At 52.6% G+C, this 19,424-nt stretch overlaps 7 protein-coding genes across 7 annotated transcripts; 3 read left to right on the top strand and 4 right to left on the bottom strand.

The window, feature by feature from the left end:
• Window positions 1-117: 117 nt before the first annotated feature.
• Window positions 118-1,139, top strand: PV05_03209 (uncharacterized protein; the record flags this gene model as incomplete). Its single annotated transcript, XM_013463840.1, has 4 exons — window positions 118-218; window positions 331-566; window positions 628-816; window positions 887-1,139. 4 exons carry the CDS (start codon window positions 118-120, stop codon window positions 1,087-1,089), a joined length of 729 nt encoding a protein of 242 aa, XP_013319294.1. The 3' UTR covers window positions 1,090-1,139.
• A 2,928-nt stretch (window positions 1,140-4,067) lies between these two features.
• Window positions 4,068-5,876, top strand: PV05_03210 (uncharacterized protein). Its single transcript, XM_013463841.1, has 3 exons — window positions 4,068-4,702; window positions 4,762-4,913; window positions 4,980-5,876. Exons 1-3 carry the CDS (start codon window positions 4,223-4,225, stop codon window positions 5,698-5,700), a joined length of 1,353 nt encoding a protein of 450 aa, XP_013319295.1. The 5' UTR covers window positions 4,068-4,222; the 3' UTR covers window positions 5,701-5,876.
• PV05_03211 (uncharacterized protein) lies at window positions 5,784-9,215 on the bottom strand. Its single transcript, XM_013463842.1, has 3 exons — window positions 8,685-9,215; window positions 6,382-8,637; window positions 5,784-6,315 (listed from the first exon to the last, which is right to left on the bottom strand). Exons 1-2 carry the CDS (start codon window positions 8,907-8,909, stop codon window positions 6,520-6,522), a joined length of 2,343 nt encoding a protein of 780 aa, XP_013319296.1. The 5' UTR covers window positions 8,910-9,215; the 3' UTR covers window positions 5,784-6,315; window positions 6,382-6,519.
• A 280-nt stretch (window positions 9,216-9,495) lies between these two features.
• Window positions 9,496-11,545, bottom strand: PV05_03212 (uncharacterized protein). Its single transcript, XM_013463843.1, has one exon. It carries the CDS (start codon window positions 11,359-11,361, stop codon window positions 9,847-9,849), a length of 1,515 nt encoding a protein of 504 aa, XP_013319297.1. The 5' UTR covers window positions 11,362-11,545; the 3' UTR covers window positions 9,496-9,846.
• Window positions 11,546-11,909: 364 nt separating this feature from the next.
• PV05_03213 (uncharacterized protein) lies at window positions 11,910-13,822 on the top strand. Its single transcript, XM_013463844.1, has one exon. It carries the CDS (start codon window positions 12,123-12,125, stop codon window positions 13,629-13,631), a length of 1,509 nt encoding a protein of 502 aa, XP_013319298.1. The 5' UTR covers window positions 11,910-12,122; the 3' UTR covers window positions 13,632-13,822.
• On the bottom strand, window positions 13,742-15,577 carry PV05_03214 (uncharacterized protein; the record flags this gene model as incomplete). The annotated part of the gene is made up of 1 exon (XM_013463845.1): window positions 13,742-15,577. The coding sequence occupies one exon, from the start codon at window positions 15,575-15,577 to the stop codon at window positions 13,781-13,783; it is 1,797 nt and encodes a 598-aa protein (XP_013319299.1). The 3' UTR covers window positions 13,742-13,780.
• Window positions 15,578-16,108: 531 nt separating this feature from the next.
• PV05_03215 (uncharacterized protein) lies at window positions 16,109-18,693 on the bottom strand (the record flags this gene model as incomplete). The annotated part of the gene is made up of 3 exons (XM_013463846.1): window positions 16,109-16,219; window positions 16,270-18,441; window positions 18,493-18,693. The coding sequence occupies 3 exons, from the start codon at window positions 18,691-18,693 to the stop codon at window positions 16,109-16,111; spliced, it is 2,484 nt and encodes an 827-aa protein (XP_013319300.1).
• Window positions 18,694-19,424: the final 731 nt, after the last annotated feature.

A 19,424-nucleotide genomic window follows, 5' to 3' on the forward strand; every position in this document is an offset into this window, starting at 1 on the left:
AACAACTTGACCGCGAGGGAGATAAGCCTGCAATAGTAATTACTTATGACCACCTGGGACCCAGCCGTCGCGACCGTCATGCTCTTCATTTCCGCTGTGAGACTCCAATTTGTGAGAATGTACTCAACGTTAACGGGTCGTTCCGGTCGGGTGTATGTGCGAGGGAGGGTCCTCCAGACTCATCCTACCAAGCCAGAACTCAATGTCCATTTCGCGACGTAAGTCACTGATTTATCCGTCATTCCCTTGAGAGATTTGGCCTATGTCTGATCTGTTCAAACGTGGAAATTCAGTTCTGAAAGCCGTGCTCGTCCCGAAACCCATTTCCAGATCGATATTCGAACTCTCTCAAGAGCTTAAGCACGAGTTTGGAAACAGTTCTTACCTTCGGTTGCATCTTGATGACAACGAGGAGGAATGTGTTCTTGTTTACGACTACTACCAAGACAATTTACTTTCCTTGGTGAGGAACAACCCGGACCTTCCGATCAAAGCAAGAAAATTCATCCTACGAGAACTCGGACTGGGACTTAGAGATCTTCACTCCAAACAGTGGATACATCTAGGTGCGATTTGCTGAACATGAAAGGGGGACCATCGTTAACCAGAACTAACTCAACATTTTAGATACAAAGCCTAACAACGCGATGATTGACTGGAACCTGGATGAGAAGGGACGATTCAGAATAGAACGAGTGGCTTGGGGCGACTTGGACTGCGCTCTAAAGCTGAAGGGCGAACGGCTTCTGAACCACAGAATTGGAAACGTCATGTGGCGTAGCCCAGAAGGGCAAAATCTTTTCCTTTGGTCTCATTGTGAGTAACCTTCGCTGGGGTGACAGTGCCTTAACTGACCATTAGTTCCAGTGTCTCTACACAATTACAGGGGTGGAAACGCTACACCCTGACTTCGAGCAACTGAAGAAAGACGGGACGGAGCCAGAGCAAGTGATTTTATATAAGTTGCTCTCGATGTTCGGGCCAGCCTCGCCTGAGCTTATTGCACACGTCGACGATCAGTATGGGGGTGAATTGTTAGCAGCGTTGTCGAGGGTGGTAGAGGAGGAAGACCCTGGCCTTACGCTTTGAGCAGTGGGATGAGAGGGTTTTCCCGAATCTCGATTCTGAGGCTAAGAGGGTGGTATTAAGGATGACCAGCCTCGATCCGCAGAAGAGGGTAACCATGGAACAAACTCTGGAGGATCCTTGGTGGGAGCAAGGTGAGGATCGTAGAAGGCATGGCCCTGGTGACCCTCCTACTTCCAGCGCTGGAACCACTACCTCAATCCTCATATCATGTTGACAGAGTCGACAGAAGTCTTGAGCCCACGACCCCAGCGGCCACTCAAAAGAAGATTCTTGGATGATGATACCCACAACGGACCCCTATCCAGGACGAAGCGCACCCTCCACGATCTCTTTCCAGCGTCCCATTCCGCATCACGATGTCGCTCCGACAGCCTCACAGAGCGAACAAGATCGCCGCACTCGGAATCCTCATCATCTGCCTACGGCCTAAATAGGTCGCCTGTCTCATATCGAGAAGGTGCATCCTCCCCTGCAATCACAGCGTCCCTTTCCTTCTCGGAGGAGTCGAGATCGTCCTCACGCGTCCAGTCTCCTACTTATCGCAACGACCTATTCCACAACAACATTGAGATAGACCCGGACCATGTCTCTCGGTCCGTACAAGGCTATGGTCGTCAAATTATCGCTCAGGCCAGAGACTCTCCGGGTCTGCAGGAATCTCAAGCACAAGATCTGGTCAAAATGATGCGCTCACTCAAAGATGCGGATGAAGATACCATCAAATCCGGATACATGTTGATGCAGCTTTTTGCTGACGCAAGTCATTACTCGGAGAAAATATGATGGGCAGCAATACCCCGTTCGATCCAGCCTCGCTCCCACACGTTCCTCCAGCTCCTCCCCTTGCAGCTCCCAAGCCCAGTCAACACTACTGCTTGGATCGTAGGAGCTTTTCCCTCGAAGAAGACAATAAACAGGCCGTCAAAACATTGCGGCGACTTGCGAAACCAAGTACTGCCGGTTGCTGGCCGTACTTCACAGTCGAGTTCAAATCGGAAGCGCGCGGCGGAACCTTTTGGGCTGCAGAAAATCAGAATGCTGTGAGCGGATCCCTATGCGTCAACTGGATGGAGAAATTACTGTCCATTGTCGAGGCGGGCCCCACCGAAATTGATTCGATTTCCTTTTCGTGCAATATAAGCTCGAGAAACGCCGATATCTGGATCCATTATTGCCAAACCCAACGGTTCTTCAGCGCGGAATTGGAGCATTTCCACTTGGGACGTTGGAGAGATGTTGTCTGTTTCAGGAACAGCCTTAAGAACATCGTTGACTTCGGGTGGAAGGACCGCCTTCCACAGATTCAAGCCCTCTTGGCCAAGATCTCTCTCTATGAGGTCTTGCATTTGCGGACAAGAATCAACTGAATGAAAGGCAGACTGGGATGACTTCGTTCAGACGAAAGTCGTCACACAGGCAAACACAAGCACTCCTTGAATGAAGATGAAGCTAAGGATCTACCGACGGACGAAGCGCTGGTGCGGCCTCTTCTCAGCCCCAGGGACTGCCACCCGCGCCGTTTACACATCGGCACACGATCCTGTTCAGGCACCCGTAGAAGCAAGGATGGGACCCACCAGAAAAGATGTAACGGCCCGTCCAAAGTTGATAGGCACAGTTGGATTCACAGGACATGCACCCTCAACTTTCAGAGCAGTATCGGATGATATAGCATACGAAAAATTGATACTAACGAATAACGAATTGAATGAGATCAAGGACTGACAGATACCATTCCTGCTGCATTCCGTATTCATCGTCTCCAGAAGAAGCAATCCCAAATACTCGTGCCATCGTGTATGAGCGGCTTGGCTACTCTTGCTAACAGTCCATCCCTTCCTTCACAAACAAAGCCGATTACCTGGACACCGAAGGCATCGAACATCGGCGTCCACAGCCCTGTATACAGAAACGACATGAACTTTCTTCAGAGCGATCTCGAATCCCTCACCCCTCATCGTCACTGAGCATCACTTGCGGGAGCGATGAGCCTGTGATAGTTCACAGCCTGAGTCCGAAAGAACAACAGGCTGCAACACGCATTTCTCACGCCACCGTCGACACTTGTGGTACTTTTCAGAGCAATAAGGAGCCTTGCGAACAGATCACCCTCGTCCGCCTCGCCCATGAATACACGCTGTACTAGCTGCTTGGTCCGTGCTTGCCCGTGGCTTCAGCTGCAGCTTCACAACGAACTTCAATCGTCTCGAGAGGTTTTGCGTAGGAGATCGTCTCCAGGAAAGGCATGGGAAGCAGCAGTCCTCCACAAATGAATACAGGCGATGGATCTGGATCTCGGCCAGAATTGCAAGGAAGCACTCCGAGAGTTACACGCCTCTGGTCTCCTTCACGGCGACTTGGATCACAAGCGATGGGCCGCAATTTATTGATTTCGAGAACTCGCCTCTTCCTCCACCACCTCCTAACGGACATCGAACGCTGGAACACCATGAAGCAGCAAGACAGCGGCCTCGAAGGCCCTGGTAACGGTGCGATCGCTCGCGAATATGGAGCCCTCAAAGCTCGGGCGGTTCGCTGAATCGTGGCTCCCATTAGCCTCGAATGGACTACCTGTTTGGGAATGGGAAAAACGCCATCGACGTTGATTGCGAAAACACCACCTGGAAAGCCTATAAGACTTGCCCAAAACATAGCCTACCAGTCTACTGGCCTATCCCACAGTTCCAACTGCGCCCACTACCTTGCACGGCAATTCGCGTTCAATCCCCATATTGGGTCCCATGCACGAGACAGCTTGATACACTCAAGCTTTTCAAGCCTTTTTCCCTTGTCCTATTCGTCTTTCCCATCTTCTCTGCTTCTCTTGGCAACGCGTAACTGCTACCCACTGACTCCACTCAAAAGCCGTCAATGGCCTCACTCTTGGTCTGTTCTGCATACGGCTATCTCCAGGAGGAGGCTTACCTAACTTGCAGCGATGCCGCGAGGGAGGCCTGAACTTCGCTTCAGAGCTATGGCTCCACAGCCACTGTAGGTGCTTCGAATACTCGAATATAAAACAGCGGAGAGACTCAGAACTGGCTTCCAGCACCATCATCATACAGCACCACCATAAGCAGATATTGCTTCGTCACGTCACCTACAACAGCCTTTCACAACCTCTACACCCAACATGTTCGCGGTCAAGCTTGTAGCAAAAGGCGTGACCGGCGCCTATGCGATCACCAAGGAAGCCCTGCATGACCAGGAAGCCAAGAAGAGTACCTCCACTCAGTCCCATCTCAACGTCCCGTCGCAAGAGCAATATGACGGCGCAAGCTCAGATGATGCTTCTTCGATCTCTTCAAATGACGAAGAGTTGACGCGAGAGCTCGACGAAGCGCAGCAGAAATTCGGCCACGGGAAAGAAATGTCAGGTCTTGAAAAGGCCGAGAACGTCGATCAAGTGGTCGACACTTTCATGCAAAATCATCCACCTCCCAAGTATTCACCTGTCGCTGGTAGACTCGAACTTCCGGTTATCTTGCCCCAACGGCGGCCCAAGAACAAAGAGCGTGGCTTCGTCCGGGCGTATGCGCCAATGCTCCAGACATGTGGTCTTGAGCAAGCCGAGTTTCTCGATTTCTTGGACGGGTTTGGCAAAGCGATTCAGGTACTTTCTCCTTTTCTCCAAAGAACCACTCATCTCCCTCGACTGACTCTGGATCATAGCTACACCCGCTATTCCATGCCTTCAATCTGGCCTGCGCAGGAGCAGTGATAGCTTCTGACGTCGTGGCTGGACCGATGTTCTTCGTCCACGTCGGTGCGATGGTCGTCCACACCAGCGTCGAAATCTCACGAAGACAATATGTCAAATATGAGTAAGTCTGGACATGCTCAAGTCGTCCACCCGGCGTCTGCATACCTGTACTTACATTCCGGTCAAGATCAAACAAGTACCTCGACAATATGAACGAATCCTTCTTCAAGCCTCGTGGCCTCTATGCGCTGGTTATGGCCTACAAACCCGAATCCGACGACCTCGTCCAGACCGCCGACATGAGCACCAATGTCCTGACATCCATTGCGGCCCGCGACTCGCGCAAAGGCAGTCGCTTCGCCAACCACTCGGGAGCAACCAGGGAGATTGAGATCCCCGAGTCCGCGCCATTGATTTTCCCGGGCCTCGACGCCCTGCCCGAGGGCGAGAAGGAAAACGCTTTCAAGCGGACCGGGCACCGGCTCGGAGACTATTTTGATCGTCGCGCCCAGGCCAAATTCGAAGCCTCCAATCCCAACTCAAAGTTGAACATCCACCAAGAGAGACACTTCGCCTCTCGGTTCAGCGACCCGAACCATCCCGCCAACAGCGGCAGCCTGGTGGCTTTGGTCAGTGGCGGCGCCATCGACACGAGGGAGCAGGATCGCGCGAAGAAGGAGCGGAGAGCGATGAAGCGACAACGGAAGGATATGAGACGCGTGTCACGCGGTCGTGAGCCCCGATGGGATGCTACTGGGATGAACAAACGAGCGCCGCAGGGTGGCATCAAAGGAATGATGAAATCGGACATTCTGTACCTGATGATTGTGAACTATCCGAGCGAGTCGGAGTTGAAAGAGGCTGCACAGGCTTTGGAAATGCTGGAGCAGCGGAAGAAGCAGTTCTGATGGCCGTAATTTCAAGATGCTGTTGAGAACGGCGTTTGGAGCTTTTTGAGGGTGCAGAAGGTCTTACCCACGGCAGTCACTGACTAGAAATCAATGCTTCAGACGTCAGACACTAGGAATGGTCCCATAAGCCTACTTAATCTCGAGTCATCAGCGGAATGCAGCTTTTATATCCAATCCTCAAGCTTTCTACTCGTGTCTCACGCCTCGATGGCTTTGATATAACTCTCTAGCCCCTTGCCCTGAATACTCATCCGTGCTCATGCATCTTGCAGCGTCGCCGCGCCTTCGTTCCATTGCACGTCCAGATCTTGCCCACTTCAGGGGCGACAGTCGTGTCAGCCACGGCACCTGGTCCGCCAATTCCGGGCGCGCGGAAGCTGGTGCTGGTAATGAGAGCATCAACAGGGCATCTCTTGCCGGCAACGACGACACGAGTAGCCGTCAACGAGTCCACACACTTCCTATTGGTATCGACAAGTCCCAGATGTAGTCTTGATGGATTGAGACCGGTACCCAGTACATATAAGTGCATATTGTAGTAGACAGAATCGTTCCAGATTGGGACAAGGCAGGCCGCTTCAAGGGAAGCACAAGTGTTCAACGCAAGAAGTCCTGAAGTTTCGGTTAGCGTTGAGAATTCGAGTCCACACCAGACATTCACGGGAACAGGTAACCTACCTCCGATGTGCCGTAATATTGATTACACTGGAACGATAGGTACTGATGCTCGCATGTGGACTCAGTTTCTAACATCATGCGCCTTATGGATGTGCTCGTCGTCAATGTTCAAGTGAGCTTCGTCTGTGCTGTCCCGCGCTACTTCTCTTTCTTCGGCTCTTCGTCTCCGTCGGAAGCCATATCCCAACTGCTTTCTGTTCCAGTATCAACACCCTCGCTTGCGCGTTTTCTGCCCCTTTCACGCATTGCGCCACGAATGCGTTTGCTGACCTCGTCAAAACTCTCATTTCCACCCAAGGTGCTGAGAGCTTTGATTGGCAAGCCAGCAGAACTGAGTGCTCCGCCTGCGGAGCTGCTTCTACTCCGGCTTTTCGGTGTCGCGGGCCTGGATGCAAAGAAGCCGAATCCGCCAATGTTGCCGAACGATTCATTTGACGGTAGCAGTAACCCGTAGGATCTCGCTCCAGGTGATTCCGGAACCGTTTCAAATGCGCCAGACGTTGGTGTCGAGGGTTCGTCACCATCGAGCATCCTTGGCTCCTCTGGCATCTTCTTGTAACTGGACTGGTATGCGCCTTCCCGGAAGGGATCGGCAATAATCCTCTCGGCATCAAAATCCGGGAAGACTTCGGGTCCCAGAGTATTGATGAGATCCGTCACCTTTGCAGACAATGCCTCTCTGGTTTCTCGAAGTTTTGCAATCCTGCTTGACGAACGGGGATTGAGAGCGATGAAGAGCGGTGGAAGTGACTTGACCACATCCATGCCGATCTCACCAATTCGCAAGGCTGCAAAAGTGATGCAGATACACAGGATGAGGAAGAAAATGGCAAAGAACCAAATAGGAATAAAGTCGGGCACGTAGGTCCGAGCGACCATCCACCAAGGCACCTGGTGGGTGTAGTATCCATCTCGTCGATTGTACACCAGCCACAAGGATACAATCACGGTGTAGTAGACGTAGAGTGCTGGTGCAAAGGCCATGGCGACAAGCAGCTTCCACGTGGTGATGACATCCCGGCCCTGCAGCTTGACCGTTGAAGCCGCGAGTGCTTCCCGGGACTTTTTGACAGAGATCACTTTGGTGGTAACGAAGACCGGCCAGAACATGGCCAACCCAGGAAGGGTACCAAGGCCCAGTACCAATAGCTCACCAAGTCTGTAGATCAACGTACCAAATACAAGCCACCACGGGCGTTTGGCTGCATTGCCCCATTCAACCTGATGATCACGAATACCAAGTGCTCGGAGCCGTCGGTTATAGTTGAGCACATCCTTCTTGAGTTCGATGACTCGGGAATCGTCCTGATACTTGGTATAGCCTTTGACGAGGCGTCTGTTGAGCTCAACAACCAAAGGCAAAGGTAACTTCTTGCCCCACGGATTGTATAACCTTCGAGCCGCCTGCACAAGCATCAGAGTATCATAGTCGGGGCAGGCTTGAGTGACGGCTAGAAGGCCTTGGTACACAGTTTCAAGGAGGGAGCCGACTGCGTTTCTGCGATCGCCAGCTTTGTATGCCGCAACCTGATCAGGATGTACCTCGATGGGATGACCGAATTCAATCACAGCTCGTGATCGAAATTTGTGTGCATGGAAATAATTCATGCCGATGGGAATGATTTTAACCCCACAACCAGGATGGTTGGCTTCTGCCCCGAGGGCCATGATTGCAACGCCCGCTTTCAGAGGAAGTAGATCCGGTCGGTCATGGCTGCCTCCTTCTGGAAAAATCCCAATACAGCCACCAGCGTCAAGTTCTTGGAAGACGGCGTTGTAGACTTTGGTCTGATCGACGAATGGAGCGACCTTGAACGAACAGCCGCGAGAATCTCTCTGGCTAGGATCGCCATCGCTTTGAGAACCAGCACCGGTAAGTGCTTCCAATGCCTCTGGCGTCTTGAATGGCTTCTTCAAGCGAAGTTCTGTAGAGGAAAGAATCTCCCCAATTTCGGTACTGGGTGTTTGACCATGGACCTTAGGCAGGACGATCAGACCACCAATTTCGAATTGACCGTTCTTGAAGTCAGTTCCAACCCCTCGGATCAAGGTTGGATCATTATCTGGGTCAGGGAGGAATATTTTCCCCTCCGCAGGCTTGACTTTGTCAAGAGCTCGGCCCACTGGTATGGCTCCTATCGCCTTGGACAGTGTCCCAATGAATTTTCGTTTGGTAGATTTCTCCGCCACTAGATATGATATCCTTCTTCTGGCTTCGGTCTTGAGGATTCGCATGAGGATCAAAGAGTCAACGAACTGGTAGCTGTCAGTACTATGTCTTGCTGAGGACCAGACATTCATACCTGATTCGCATGTGGTGCAGCGACAAGGATGACAGGACCCTGGCGAGGGACTTTCCAAGCTCCACGTGGATGTACTTCACGGAAAAACAGGTCGATCAGGACAGACATGGTCCATAGTACTAGGTCGTAGAGCCATGGTATCATTAACTGATTCCCTCTCTTCTTCTTGTTCTTGCGCCCAGCCTTGACAGGCTTCGTCATGCCACCGTCCGCAGGTTCTGGCATGTCTGGCAGAGAGCGATAAGGTAATAATAGGGGCTTTGGTAGTCTGGACTCGTAGGATAAGGCTTTCGATCAGGAACGAAGGCGGATGGACGAGCTTAGCATGAACTGTTGCATCGGAAGAGGTTGAGGAACCGTCGGACAGCAAAGATGCGGTTCGGTGGGATACAGGAACGGAGAAGGAAATCGGCTAGGTAAAGGGAACAAACATCCAGTCTGTGAAATCAAGGTGCAAATGAAGAGAAAAGCAGGTTTGTTAAGGGTTATTGCAGTCGTTCGTGTCAACGCAGTAAAGCGCATTGCGTGGGGTGTTTTCTTTCTGCGGTCGATGAAGTCACAGTCTATTTCCGGGGACCATCATGGACTACGGAGGAACGTTTGGCTTTCTCCAGGCGCCTGTTTGGCGGATTGGCACTTAAGCGGGCACGGCGGGGCACGCCGAGGCACCAGCAACCGCATTGAGACTTACCCAGAACCCCCGTCACCCACCAGTGCCACCAAAGGCCAATTACCACGGTCTTCCAACATCCGACTAACCCTCTGAACACCCTGTCTTCCCAACGAGATTCAATGCAGTCAACATAAATAATATTACGGAGTATTATCATTATCATTATCATTATCCTCATCATCATTCGTAACTCGAAACCCAAGATACGAGTACAACTCTCGGCAGCAAATCGCAAGGAGATGCACGACCCCAGCCAGTCAAAGAAATGGTACCCCAATGTATCCTGGAATTGGTCTCAACGGTTTTGCCATCTATCCGAAAACAAATACCGTATTGATGAAGCCACAGTACGGAGCCCTGCTGGCCCTACTGAAGTCTTCGTCTTTCGATGCCCAACGCCTTTCAAACAAAAACAGCCGTCAAAGCGTGCCGTGTTATTTCAAACGAACTTACAGCAAACTCTGAGCAGAGGACAGTGATGGCTGTCCTTCAACTTGGCGTCAATGAGCCGTCACTGTTGGCTTCTTGCTGGCATGGCTGGTTGGCTCTAAGCCTCTCGATGGTCATTTGTGCAACTTCTTCAATGCGCCGCATTCGCTCTCGCATGTGGAAATCTCGGTCCTTCCACCGCGATTCCCACAAGTCTTCAACCTGATTCCTTGCCTTTTCAAGCATAGTGTCAACATTCTCTTCCAGGTTGGCCAGCCGTTTTCGGAGGTCGTCGATCAAGAAATCTTTCATCCGCAATTGCTGCCGTAGGACTGTATCTTTCTCGTGCAATCTCTCGCGCAATTCGGCCAGTTCTTTGTCCTTGAGATGCAGTGCCTTGCGATGCGTATAGTCCAGCTGCCGCATCATCTTTGCGTAATGCAGGCTGATGTCATTTTCGCTGTCCATTGGCAATGGAGTATGACCAGGTGTCGCATTAGGACTCCCAGCAAATGGACGCTGTTCAACTCTGGAAGTCCTCTCCATGAGGATATCATCCACCGTGTGACGCGAATACTGAGTTGCTGGTCTCTCAGGTAAAGGGAAAGCTCCGCTTGCGTTCCGCCCAATATAGTCTGGTGACCGTGGCTCCGAGCGATGATCCGGCACAGTTGACAATATGGCGCCCGCCGACCGGATTTGGATAGGTCGTTGTGACATTCTGGCCGAGCAAGGTCCATGCCGCTGAGGTAGAGTGATAGTTTGATAACTGCTGCTTGGCGAGGTGTCTATCGCGGGCAGCCGGTTGAAGAGTCCTCTCCTCCGAACTGGTGAGAGTGGAGTCGAGCTGGTCAAAGGAGATGAATCCCCTTGCGCGATGAGGCTTCTGCTGCCCGGGGTTTGTCCTGCTTCGTAGAATGCTCCGCGTCCGGGAGGTGTTCCAACCTGGCTTGACCGTGGCTGCTCGACCAGCGTTGCAGATGACGGACGGGGATTATGTTGATCGTGCCCTAAGGGCGAGGGCATATTGAACTCTGCAGGGTCGAGTATGTTGGCACTCATTCCAGGCTCGATGTTGAGAGCAGCGAAAGTTGACCTTGGTGTCACTGCTCCATCGGCGGGGTAAGAGTCATCACTCGCCTGTTGAGGGTCGACACCGCCAGTCTCAGCCCCCTCGCTACTCCGGAAGCGAACTGTCTCTCCTGGAGGAGCGTACGGAGGTGGGTCATCGTTGGTGATCCGAGAGCCGTCCCGGCTGATTCGGAAATGCTGTCCAGCTATATTAATGTCAATGCTTCGAGCATCTTCCTGCAAAGTTGTGGTCGAATATTTCGTCCGAGTCGACACAACAGACGAGGCACGACTGTGTCTCGCCGACCCCATATAGTTCAGATCTCTGAACCATTGAGGTGCAGACGAAGCAGAGCTTCCATCTTGGAGTGTAGATATAGCAGGCGCAGCTAGTGGTGGAACTTGGTCCGACGCCTCATCTGATAATGATCCACTAGTGCTGCAGTCCGTTCGGCCATTGTTGCTCACGCCCAAGCCCGAGATTGCGTTTTTGAGGCGAAACATACCTGGCTGTGTTCAACGGGTGCTTAGGAGTACCGGAGTCGTAAGCGACCAGAAATCTTCAATGGAGGGCCAACATCATGGGCAGGTTGCAAGTACGAAGGCTTGCTTTCGAGTCAATAATGGGCGAAGCAGAAGGATCGTGAAGGATATTCATCTTCCAGCTTTTGAGATAAGAGTGAGATCATGGACTCAGGCAGAAACATTTGGTGGTTTGTACCACAGTAGGTCAAATAAAGCCAGCCATCTGACGGCGAGAATTAAGGATGACCTATGCACAATTCTCTGATAATGAAGCCACACACAATTCGTCAGGCAAAATCAATTTCAGGTCTGGCGGCTCGGTGGCTGGCCTTAATAGCGGGCCTACTGGCATTGCACCCGTGTGCGGTGGCTGAGCAGCGACGAGGCTGGACTATCATTTTGAAAAGCCGAGAATAGAACGTCGAGGATGTTGTTCCATCTGTATCGATGATCGCATCGAGGTGACCTTCGAAACAGGTCTCCTTGCTAGCTGCGAAATTCTCAACGAGAAGAACCGGAAAGAAGTGACGAGGCTGCGAGGCTGCGAAAGTCTGCTAAAGCGGCAAGCCAGAAAGTCCCTCCAAGTTTCCATCTGATAATGCGGAGATCCTTGCGACTCTGCCACCTCAAGTCAACCACTTTTCTTCGTTTCATGACCTGCTCGAGGGTGCTTTGATATCCCTTGTACTGGACGGATACCTCGACCACCTTCGCTCCCAGAACTCCTACTCTCTGCCCCCATGGCATCGAACAAACCTCCGCCGCCAGGCCCCGACCAGTCTCGAAACGAATACATTCCCTCCTTCATCTCAAAAAGACCCTTCTGGGCTGAAACAACCTCCGATGCCGACTACTTGGAACATCAGCGCCTCCAGTCAGCGCCCAAAGACACTCTCGACACCGCAAAATGGTACGAACGGGGACGCAAAGCCGGTCCCGCCGCCACCAAGTTCCGCAAAGGCGCATGCGAGAACTGCGGCGCCATGACGCACAAGACGAAAGAATGCCTGTCTCGGCCGCGCAAAACCGGCGCCCGCTGGACCGGCCGCGACATCCAGGCCGACGAAGTCATCGAGGACGTCAAGTTGGGCTGGGACGCCAAGCGTGACCGCTGGAACGGCTACGATCCGCGCGAGTACACCGCCGTTGTCAAGGAATATGAAGAACTCGAAGCCCTCAAGAAACAATCCTCCACCACACCCGCCGATGGCACACCGAACGCTGACGCAAGTGGTGACTCCGACGCACGATATGCTGAAGAAACAGACATGGGCCGCTCACAACCCACATCCACGCGCCAACTGCGCCTGCGCGAGGACACGGCAAACTACCTGAAAAACCTCGACCTCGAATCCGCCAAATACGACCCCAAGACCCGCACAATGGACACGTCCGCCCCCGACCCCGACGCGGTCGACGTCTCCGATGGCTTCATGCGGCCGAGCGACGACGCCGCCGCCGAATTCGAGCGCGCCCAACGCTACGCCTGGGAAACCCAAGAAGCGTCTAACCCCTCGACCAAAAGACTCCATCTCCAAGCGAACCCCACGGAAGGCGAGATCCTGCGCAAGAAACAGACCCAAGAATCCGCCGAGAAAAAAGCAGCCGCCCGCAAGGCCCTGCTCGAAAAGTACGGCGGCGTCGAACACATCAAGCCCGCCGACAAGTCCAAGTCCAATCAAGTCCTCGCCTCAGAGCGATACGTCGAGTACGATGAGACCGGACACATCAAGGGCGAGCAACGAACGGTCGCACACTCAAAATACCCAGAAGACATCTTCTCGAACAACCACACGAGCGTCTGGGGCAGTTGGTGGCACAACTTCACGTGGGGATATGCATGCTGCCACAGCACCGTCAAGAATAGTTATTGCACGGGCGATGCCGGAAGGGCAGCCTTCGAGGAGGCCGAGGGCCGGAGGACGGGCGAGGCGCTTCTGCTTGACTACGGTGGAGCCGAGGACGGCACAGCGACCAAGACCGAGGCTGCGATTGGCGACGAGAAGGAGCAGCTTCGTCTGCAGCAGGAGGGCGAGGATATTGCCGAGAGGAAACCCGTCGAGGAAGCAGACACGGCGAAGAAGAGGACGCCACAAACTTCGGGAACCCAAGCGAAGAAACGCACGCTGCAAGAATTACAGGCTGGAATTTCAGCAGAAGAACTAGAGTCTTACAAGCGCAACCGTGTGGCTGCGGATGACCCCATGGCTGCTTTGCTGGGGAAAGACGAACTCGTGGAGATGCGGTGAATCCAGAATGAGTGCGTGACGAGACAGCCTGTTGTTCCTCTGGCAGAAGGCTTGCAACATGTACATTCCAGGCATGAATCATCAGTCGAGCGTTCAAGCGATCGGTATAACAATTTATTTGCTTCGTTAATGCTAATTCTCTGGCTTTCTTATTCGATCCATGGATTTAAATCCCAAGACTGTTCCTGTCGCCATTGACCACGGAGATCCTGTCTCAAACACGTACAGGCCCAGAACGAATAACAGCAGTCCTCCAGTCTCTCCCCGGCACGATTCCAAAACTTCCTTTGCTGCCTTCTTCGTTCGTCCAGGACCATTTCCCTTGCACGAATCCGTTCTGGATCTTCCTCAATCTGACTTGTGCTATCCAGACTTCTTAGCGACAGAATAGTGGAAGGAGTATATCCAGGGCCATATCTCATCCCTCCAGGTTGCATTGGGGGTGAAGTCGGACGTGCGGTTCCATCCCGTCTCGGCGGAGGCGTCATGAAGTTGTTTCCAGGTCGCATATGCTGGGTGATGTTCCGTAATTCTTGCTCAATTGCTTCTTGAGAATCCATAGGAGATGTTGATCCGGTGGGTGGCGAAAGCATGATTGATGGACTGTGTTCAGATCCACGTTCTTCTGTTGGGAATCTCTGGCGAAATCTCTCAAGTTGTGACATATGTATCGACCCCTGTTCTGAGGGAGAGGTGAGAACAGCTTGCCCGGGCGATCCGCTCTCAATGCTTTGACTGATGGCACTCTCCATATCGGCTCTGTCACAAGCCTTATCGATTTCTCGTATTTCCTCATCAGTTCCGCTCGAGCGCCCAAGTGGATGCGAGTCTAGATTTCTTCCACCGATACCATGACCGCTGGCCCGAGGACCGAAGCGGCCTCTCATATATGTACCGTCATCAGCGCGAGCCAGGGCACCTGGTGTGTTGATGGTATAGACTCCTGATGGCAGGCTCGCCCGTGGTCCAGTCGAAGACGGTGGCGGAGGGCTCACCACGCGGGACATCCCTATCATAGCCAGGGTCCGTCTGAAAACTTCACCTGGCGGACTCGAAGGTTGGTTCGAGGCCAATGACTGTGAGCTCAGTGAAAGTGGGCTGACAGGCTGTGGCTCATCGCTGTCCTCCTGAGAGTGTTGCCAAAGCCGGTTCCACATCCTTCGGAGAGCAGGTCCCTGGCGAAGCCTGTATTCGGTGGCTTCGTCCGTCCCAAAAGAAGGTAAGCCAGGCGGTGTTGGAACTCTGTACGGTGGAGGGTGTACTGGTCTGTTTGGGTATGTTGGGTAAGCCGCTGGCTCTTCGGAAGCGTCATTGGACGAGGACGAGTGTGGTGAGGGTTCTTTGGTCCCAGACGGTTCCGAGATACAGCCCAGGTCAGGCATTGAATGCGAGCGACGTCGATAAAGATGCACGGAAGGTAGGGCAGGTCTAAGTGGCCAAGGTGCCACCTGCTTGGGATGGATTGAATGAATGGACTTTTGTGGTTGCACCATGTGTGAAGTTCTTTCAGGACTGGCCTTCAACCGTGGCAATGAGTGAGAGTTTCGAAGAGAGCTGATGCTGTTCTGCTCAAGTATTGTGTTCAGCTGTGGTGATGGCCATCGACTGTGGGATACGGCGGCCTCCTTAGGACTTCTAGATGACAAAGGCCGGGACAGAACCGTGACAGCCTGCGGTGTGTTACCCTGGTTGGCCTCCTGTGCCTCCTCTTCTTGACTGACATCTTCACTTGAAGGGACTCTTTCCGCATTGTAGATAGAGTCGTCTTCTGGTAGGCTGTCGGATGATGCGATCCGACGCCTGAGGGAGCGAAGTGATCTCGTTCTGCGGACGGTCTTCTGGGGATGTTCCTGATGACTTCCCCTCGGAGACCGACTCGACGCGTCTTCGTTCGTGATTTGGGTTAGGGGACTGGAAGTGGTGTGATCGTCGTGCGTAGATGCCATGTCTGTGGCGTGTCTTTCTAACAGCTGTCTGCTTTTGGAGGCATAAAGAATGACTGTGGTAAGTGGGCTGTGGGCGAATCAACATGGATTGCTGTAAGAATAGGTTGAAGTCAGGATGATGAAGTGCACCGGGAACAGAAAAAGGCATGGAGCTGCCACCATCGAGGGCAACAAGGGAAAGTGCAATAGGATGAGTTGTGCTGTTGTCAGCTCCAGCTACAAATTGGCAGTTGCTGCTATCCTACCTGCCTAGATGATCTTCCTCCACACCCAGGTCCTCCTTCCATGCTTCCTTGCTCCTATGCTGTTGTTCCGAGTATCCAATGCTGAAGTATTAGAAAAAAGTACATTGTTTTTGAGGTTCCAACCAACACCCAACTGTTGATACAAGCTTGCTGGATTTGTAATGAATTATGCCGATTAGCATTATCAACGCCGAACTGCGCTTCTCACTCGGGCGCGCCTTTGCTGATTGAGTGAGTCATTCGATCATGAGGATTTCGTGATGGTCGTCAGTGGATTAAGAGGCCTCTAGGACACGTTCTCTGCGACCGGGACATCCTTTTGAGAACGCCGCTGCTGGAGATCTTTCCGAAGGCCTTTGATGATTGCCTCCATGCGACGCCGTTCTTCTTGTTCAGCCTGAGAAGAGTGAGTGGTCTGGGAGAGTTTCAGGATGCGTGGGTGCTTACCTTGAGGGTCTTCAAGTTCTCGGCGCGAGTTTCACGCATCATTTTCTTGAACTCGTTCTTCAAGACCATCGTGGAGGTCGTCTCGATAGGCGACCCAGCCTTTGCGCCTAACCATTTGACCTTCTCTTCGTTGAGTTGTGCCTCGAACGTTTCACATCGTTGCTGGAGGGAGTCGACTTGTTCTTCCAGACGTTCTCGTTCTTTTTCATCTTCTATGCTTTGCTTGGTCATAAGCTCATATTCTTCCAACGTATCCTTCAACTCCTGCTGGAGCGCGTTGACCTTGTTCTGCAGTTCTGCGCTACCCGCGCCTTTTGTTTCGTGCTGGGTCTTCAGAAAGTCGAGCTGGCCCACCAACTCGCTGTTGCGTGCGTTTAAAGTGTCAATCTCCTTTTGGACAGCCGGATTCATAGATACATCGGCTGCTCGCTGAGCACGTGTCCCATATGCGCCGTCCAGCTCAGCTTTTACCAGGGTCAGTTCTGTCTGCGCTCGCACAACGTCGGACTCGAGCTCCTTGACCTCTTCACGAACTTTTGCAAGCTCTGTGTCTGCATTTGTCCTGGCGGTTTCGAGATCGGCAATTTGCTTGCGTAGCGAAGTCGTGGCCTCATCCCTGCTTTTCAGATCGATATCAGCTTGGGCCTTTGCTTTCTTGACCTCTTCGAGTTGCTGAAGCAATTGTTGAAGTTTGGATTCGGACTCGTTGCGTAGCTGGTTCATCTCAACCTGCAGCTGACCAAGCTCTTGTTGTTTGGCCTGGAGTTCGGCCAAGAGCTTCTCTTCCATCTGCTTGCGAGCAACGCGTTCTGCGTTGGCAGCTTGACTGTCGCTAGCTCCTCGTTGTTGTTCCAGAAGCATACCTTCTTGCTTGGCCATGTCTAGCTGTTCCATGAGGAGACTGATCTGGTCCTGAAAACGTTGGGCCTCCTCCTCGCTAGCAGACTGTACCTTTTTGTACTCTTCTATCTCCTCCATCAAATCATGAATCTTGGCGTCACGTTGAGCATCCGACTTGCTGTTGAGTTCTCGCTGCTGCTGAATTTGCCGTGTAAGAATATCTTTTTGTTCCACAAGTGTCTCGACGCGTTGATTGAGTCTGTCCAGAATATTGGAAGAAAAGGCTAGTTGAGACTGCAGGTCTTTCCCCCTTGGCTCATCCTGCGGCAGTAGGGGGCTATGGCTGATGGAGTTTGTCCGCTCAAGCATATCATGGAGCCGCATGTTCACGTCTTCCAGCCGATCTTCGTGGTCGAGGATAGAGTTCTGCCCCACATCGAGAGATCGTGCTTGTGCTGCTTCCATTGCATCTAGTCCTTGAGACAGATATCCTAGGTGGGCTTGAATTTGTGCACCGACTCGTCCCACCATACCCTCGTCGTCGGATCGCGGAGGCGGCTCGAAATGCGCCTGTGAGCCTGATTGGGTAATCATGATATGCAATCGGGAGTTGAGTTCTTGTAAGCGAAGAGCAAGGTCGTCGATGGGAAGCATTTCCTTGTTTGCGAATTTGCTTTTGCTCAGGCGGTGCGATACTTGGCCAAACTCGGTCACATAGTCGGGCACTTGATAGAGGCTGCGTTCGTCAAAGTCGCCGATGCCATCAAGGCCTGAACTCCGCCCATTGGGCTGGCTGGTCATACTCTCCGGACTTCTGGGCAACTCGGACCTTCGAACATTCTTCTTCAGTCCCTTGTGTGTCATCTGTAAAATACCTGCTGTATGCTGCAGGATCCGCCTCTCCACTCGCTCAAGCTGCTTCTCCTCTTGTGACAGCTCCAGTGTGAGTTCCTCCACCTTTTTATTACTGGCAGCATATTCGTCGTCTGCCCGGCTCAGTGCCTCAGTTCCGCCGCTTTTGATGTTTCCCAGAAAACTTCTCCGGGTCCTTTTCGGTGAGCCTCCTGAGCCATCGCTCTTGTCCTTGACAGAATATAGCCGGTTCAGTGACTGAGCAGCATCCCGTAATTTGCGTTCGAGTGCCAACTTTCTTCTCGATGTCTCGATTTTGCCTCGCAGGTGAGCCCTTTCTTTTTTCAACTGATCAATCTCCTCAAACGACAGGACTTCGAAATCCCTACTGTCGCTCATTGCAGTCTCGGCCAACAAGTGCATCGCCACTGGGTCGTTGATGTTCAGGAGGGTGGAATTTCGTGGCTGCTTCGGCATCGGCTGCTCGACACGTTAGCACGAAGACTCAAGGACGGATGAGACTTTGCTTACTGGTGCAAAGCGAGGGGTGGGTTGGTCGTCAGTGTAAGGGCCTCGCAAAGCGCCAGACATGAAGCTCTGCGTATTTCCAATGGCGGGAGAGTCGTCGATCGGTCCAGGGCCGCTGTAGACAGAGCTGGGAACATAGCGACTCCGATTGTCGTCCATACTCTCGGCTGCGGACTGTCGAACTCCATAATTATAAGACTGCATTTTGTTGATGCTTCCGAACGCCTTCTCTTTGGTCGTATCCAATGCCTCGCAGTCAACGTTCGTAGGGGTAGGGGTAGGCGTCGGAGATGTTGCAGAACATTCGAAGAGGCGGCTCAATGGCGCACATGCTTGAGTGTTACAATCCAAGTGGTGTCAACGACGTTGCGCAATCATCGTGTCTTGTCCAACGTTGACTTGATACTAACGGAAAGAACGGTCGCCGTGGACAAACACATGCGCTCGTTTGAACAAGAAGGCGTTTGCGGGCTCCGCGCACAATGTTTAGATGGTCAACTATCATCAACCATTTCTATTATGGACTCGAAGTTCAGGAGAGGCCCAGGGGAGGGAGTTGAGAAGGAAATCAGCTGGAGACGCGTTCAATTAGCGATTCGATAGGCGCAGACATGGGTCATACCACGAGCCCGGGAGGGCTGTCACAACCAGTGAGCATTGACCGCTTTGCCATGGCCTTGGTGGGCGGACGAGGGTCGATGCAATTTGAGCCAATCCAGACGAAAGTGGAAGCCAATTCTGGAAGACTGGAGCAAGTAAAATGAGGGTGTGAGGAATGTGGCTGATGACGGAACCTCGCCTGTTAGGTACCTGTCGCCCGGAAATGCACTCGCCGCAGCGCCCCTCACTCGTTCCGGGTAAGCCTAGTGAGCCTAGCGGGCCTAACACAGCGAGCCTAGGTCAGCCTGGTGAGACCCAGCGAGCCCAAGGAAAAA

Source organism: Exophiala xenobiotica, assembly GCF_000835505.1.
Source record: "Exophiala xenobiotica strain CBS 118157 unplaced genomic scaffold supercont1.2, whole genome shotgun sequence".
Taxonomy (NCBI): domain Eukaryota; kingdom Fungi; phylum Ascomycota; class Eurotiomycetes; order Chaetothyriales; family Herpotrichiellaceae; genus Exophiala; species Exophiala xenobiotica.

Bases quoted from the DNA above. Each gene is read 5' to 3' on its own strand.
- PV05_03213 (XM_013463844.1), top strand. From the start codon at position 12,123: ATGGCATCGAACAAACCTCCGCCGCCAGGCCCCGACCAGTCTCGAAAC.
- PV05_03211 (XM_013463842.1), bottom strand. From the start codon at position 8,909: ATGCCAGAACCTGCGGACGGTGGCATGACGAAGCCTGTCAAGGCTGGG. The intron at 8,638-8,684 runs GTATGAATGTCT...GACAGCTACCAG, and splicing joins CTGCACCACATGCGAATCAG to TTCGTTGACTCTTTGATCCT.
- PV05_03212 (XM_013463843.1), bottom strand. From the start codon at position 11,361: ATGTTTCGCCTCAAAAACGCAATCTCGGGCTTGGGCGTGAGCAACAAT.
- PV05_03210 (XM_013463841.1), top strand. From the start codon at position 4,223: ATGTTCGCGGTCAAGCTTGTAGCAAAAGGCGTGACCGGCGCCTATGCG. The intron at 4,703-4,761 runs GTACTTTCTCCT...TCTGGATCATAG, and splicing joins GGTTTGGCAAAGCGATTCAG to CTACACCCGCTATTCCATGC. The intron at 4,914-4,979 runs GTAAGTCTGGAC...ATTCCGGTCAAG, and splicing joins AGACAATATGTCAAATATGA to ATCAAACAAGTACCTCGACA.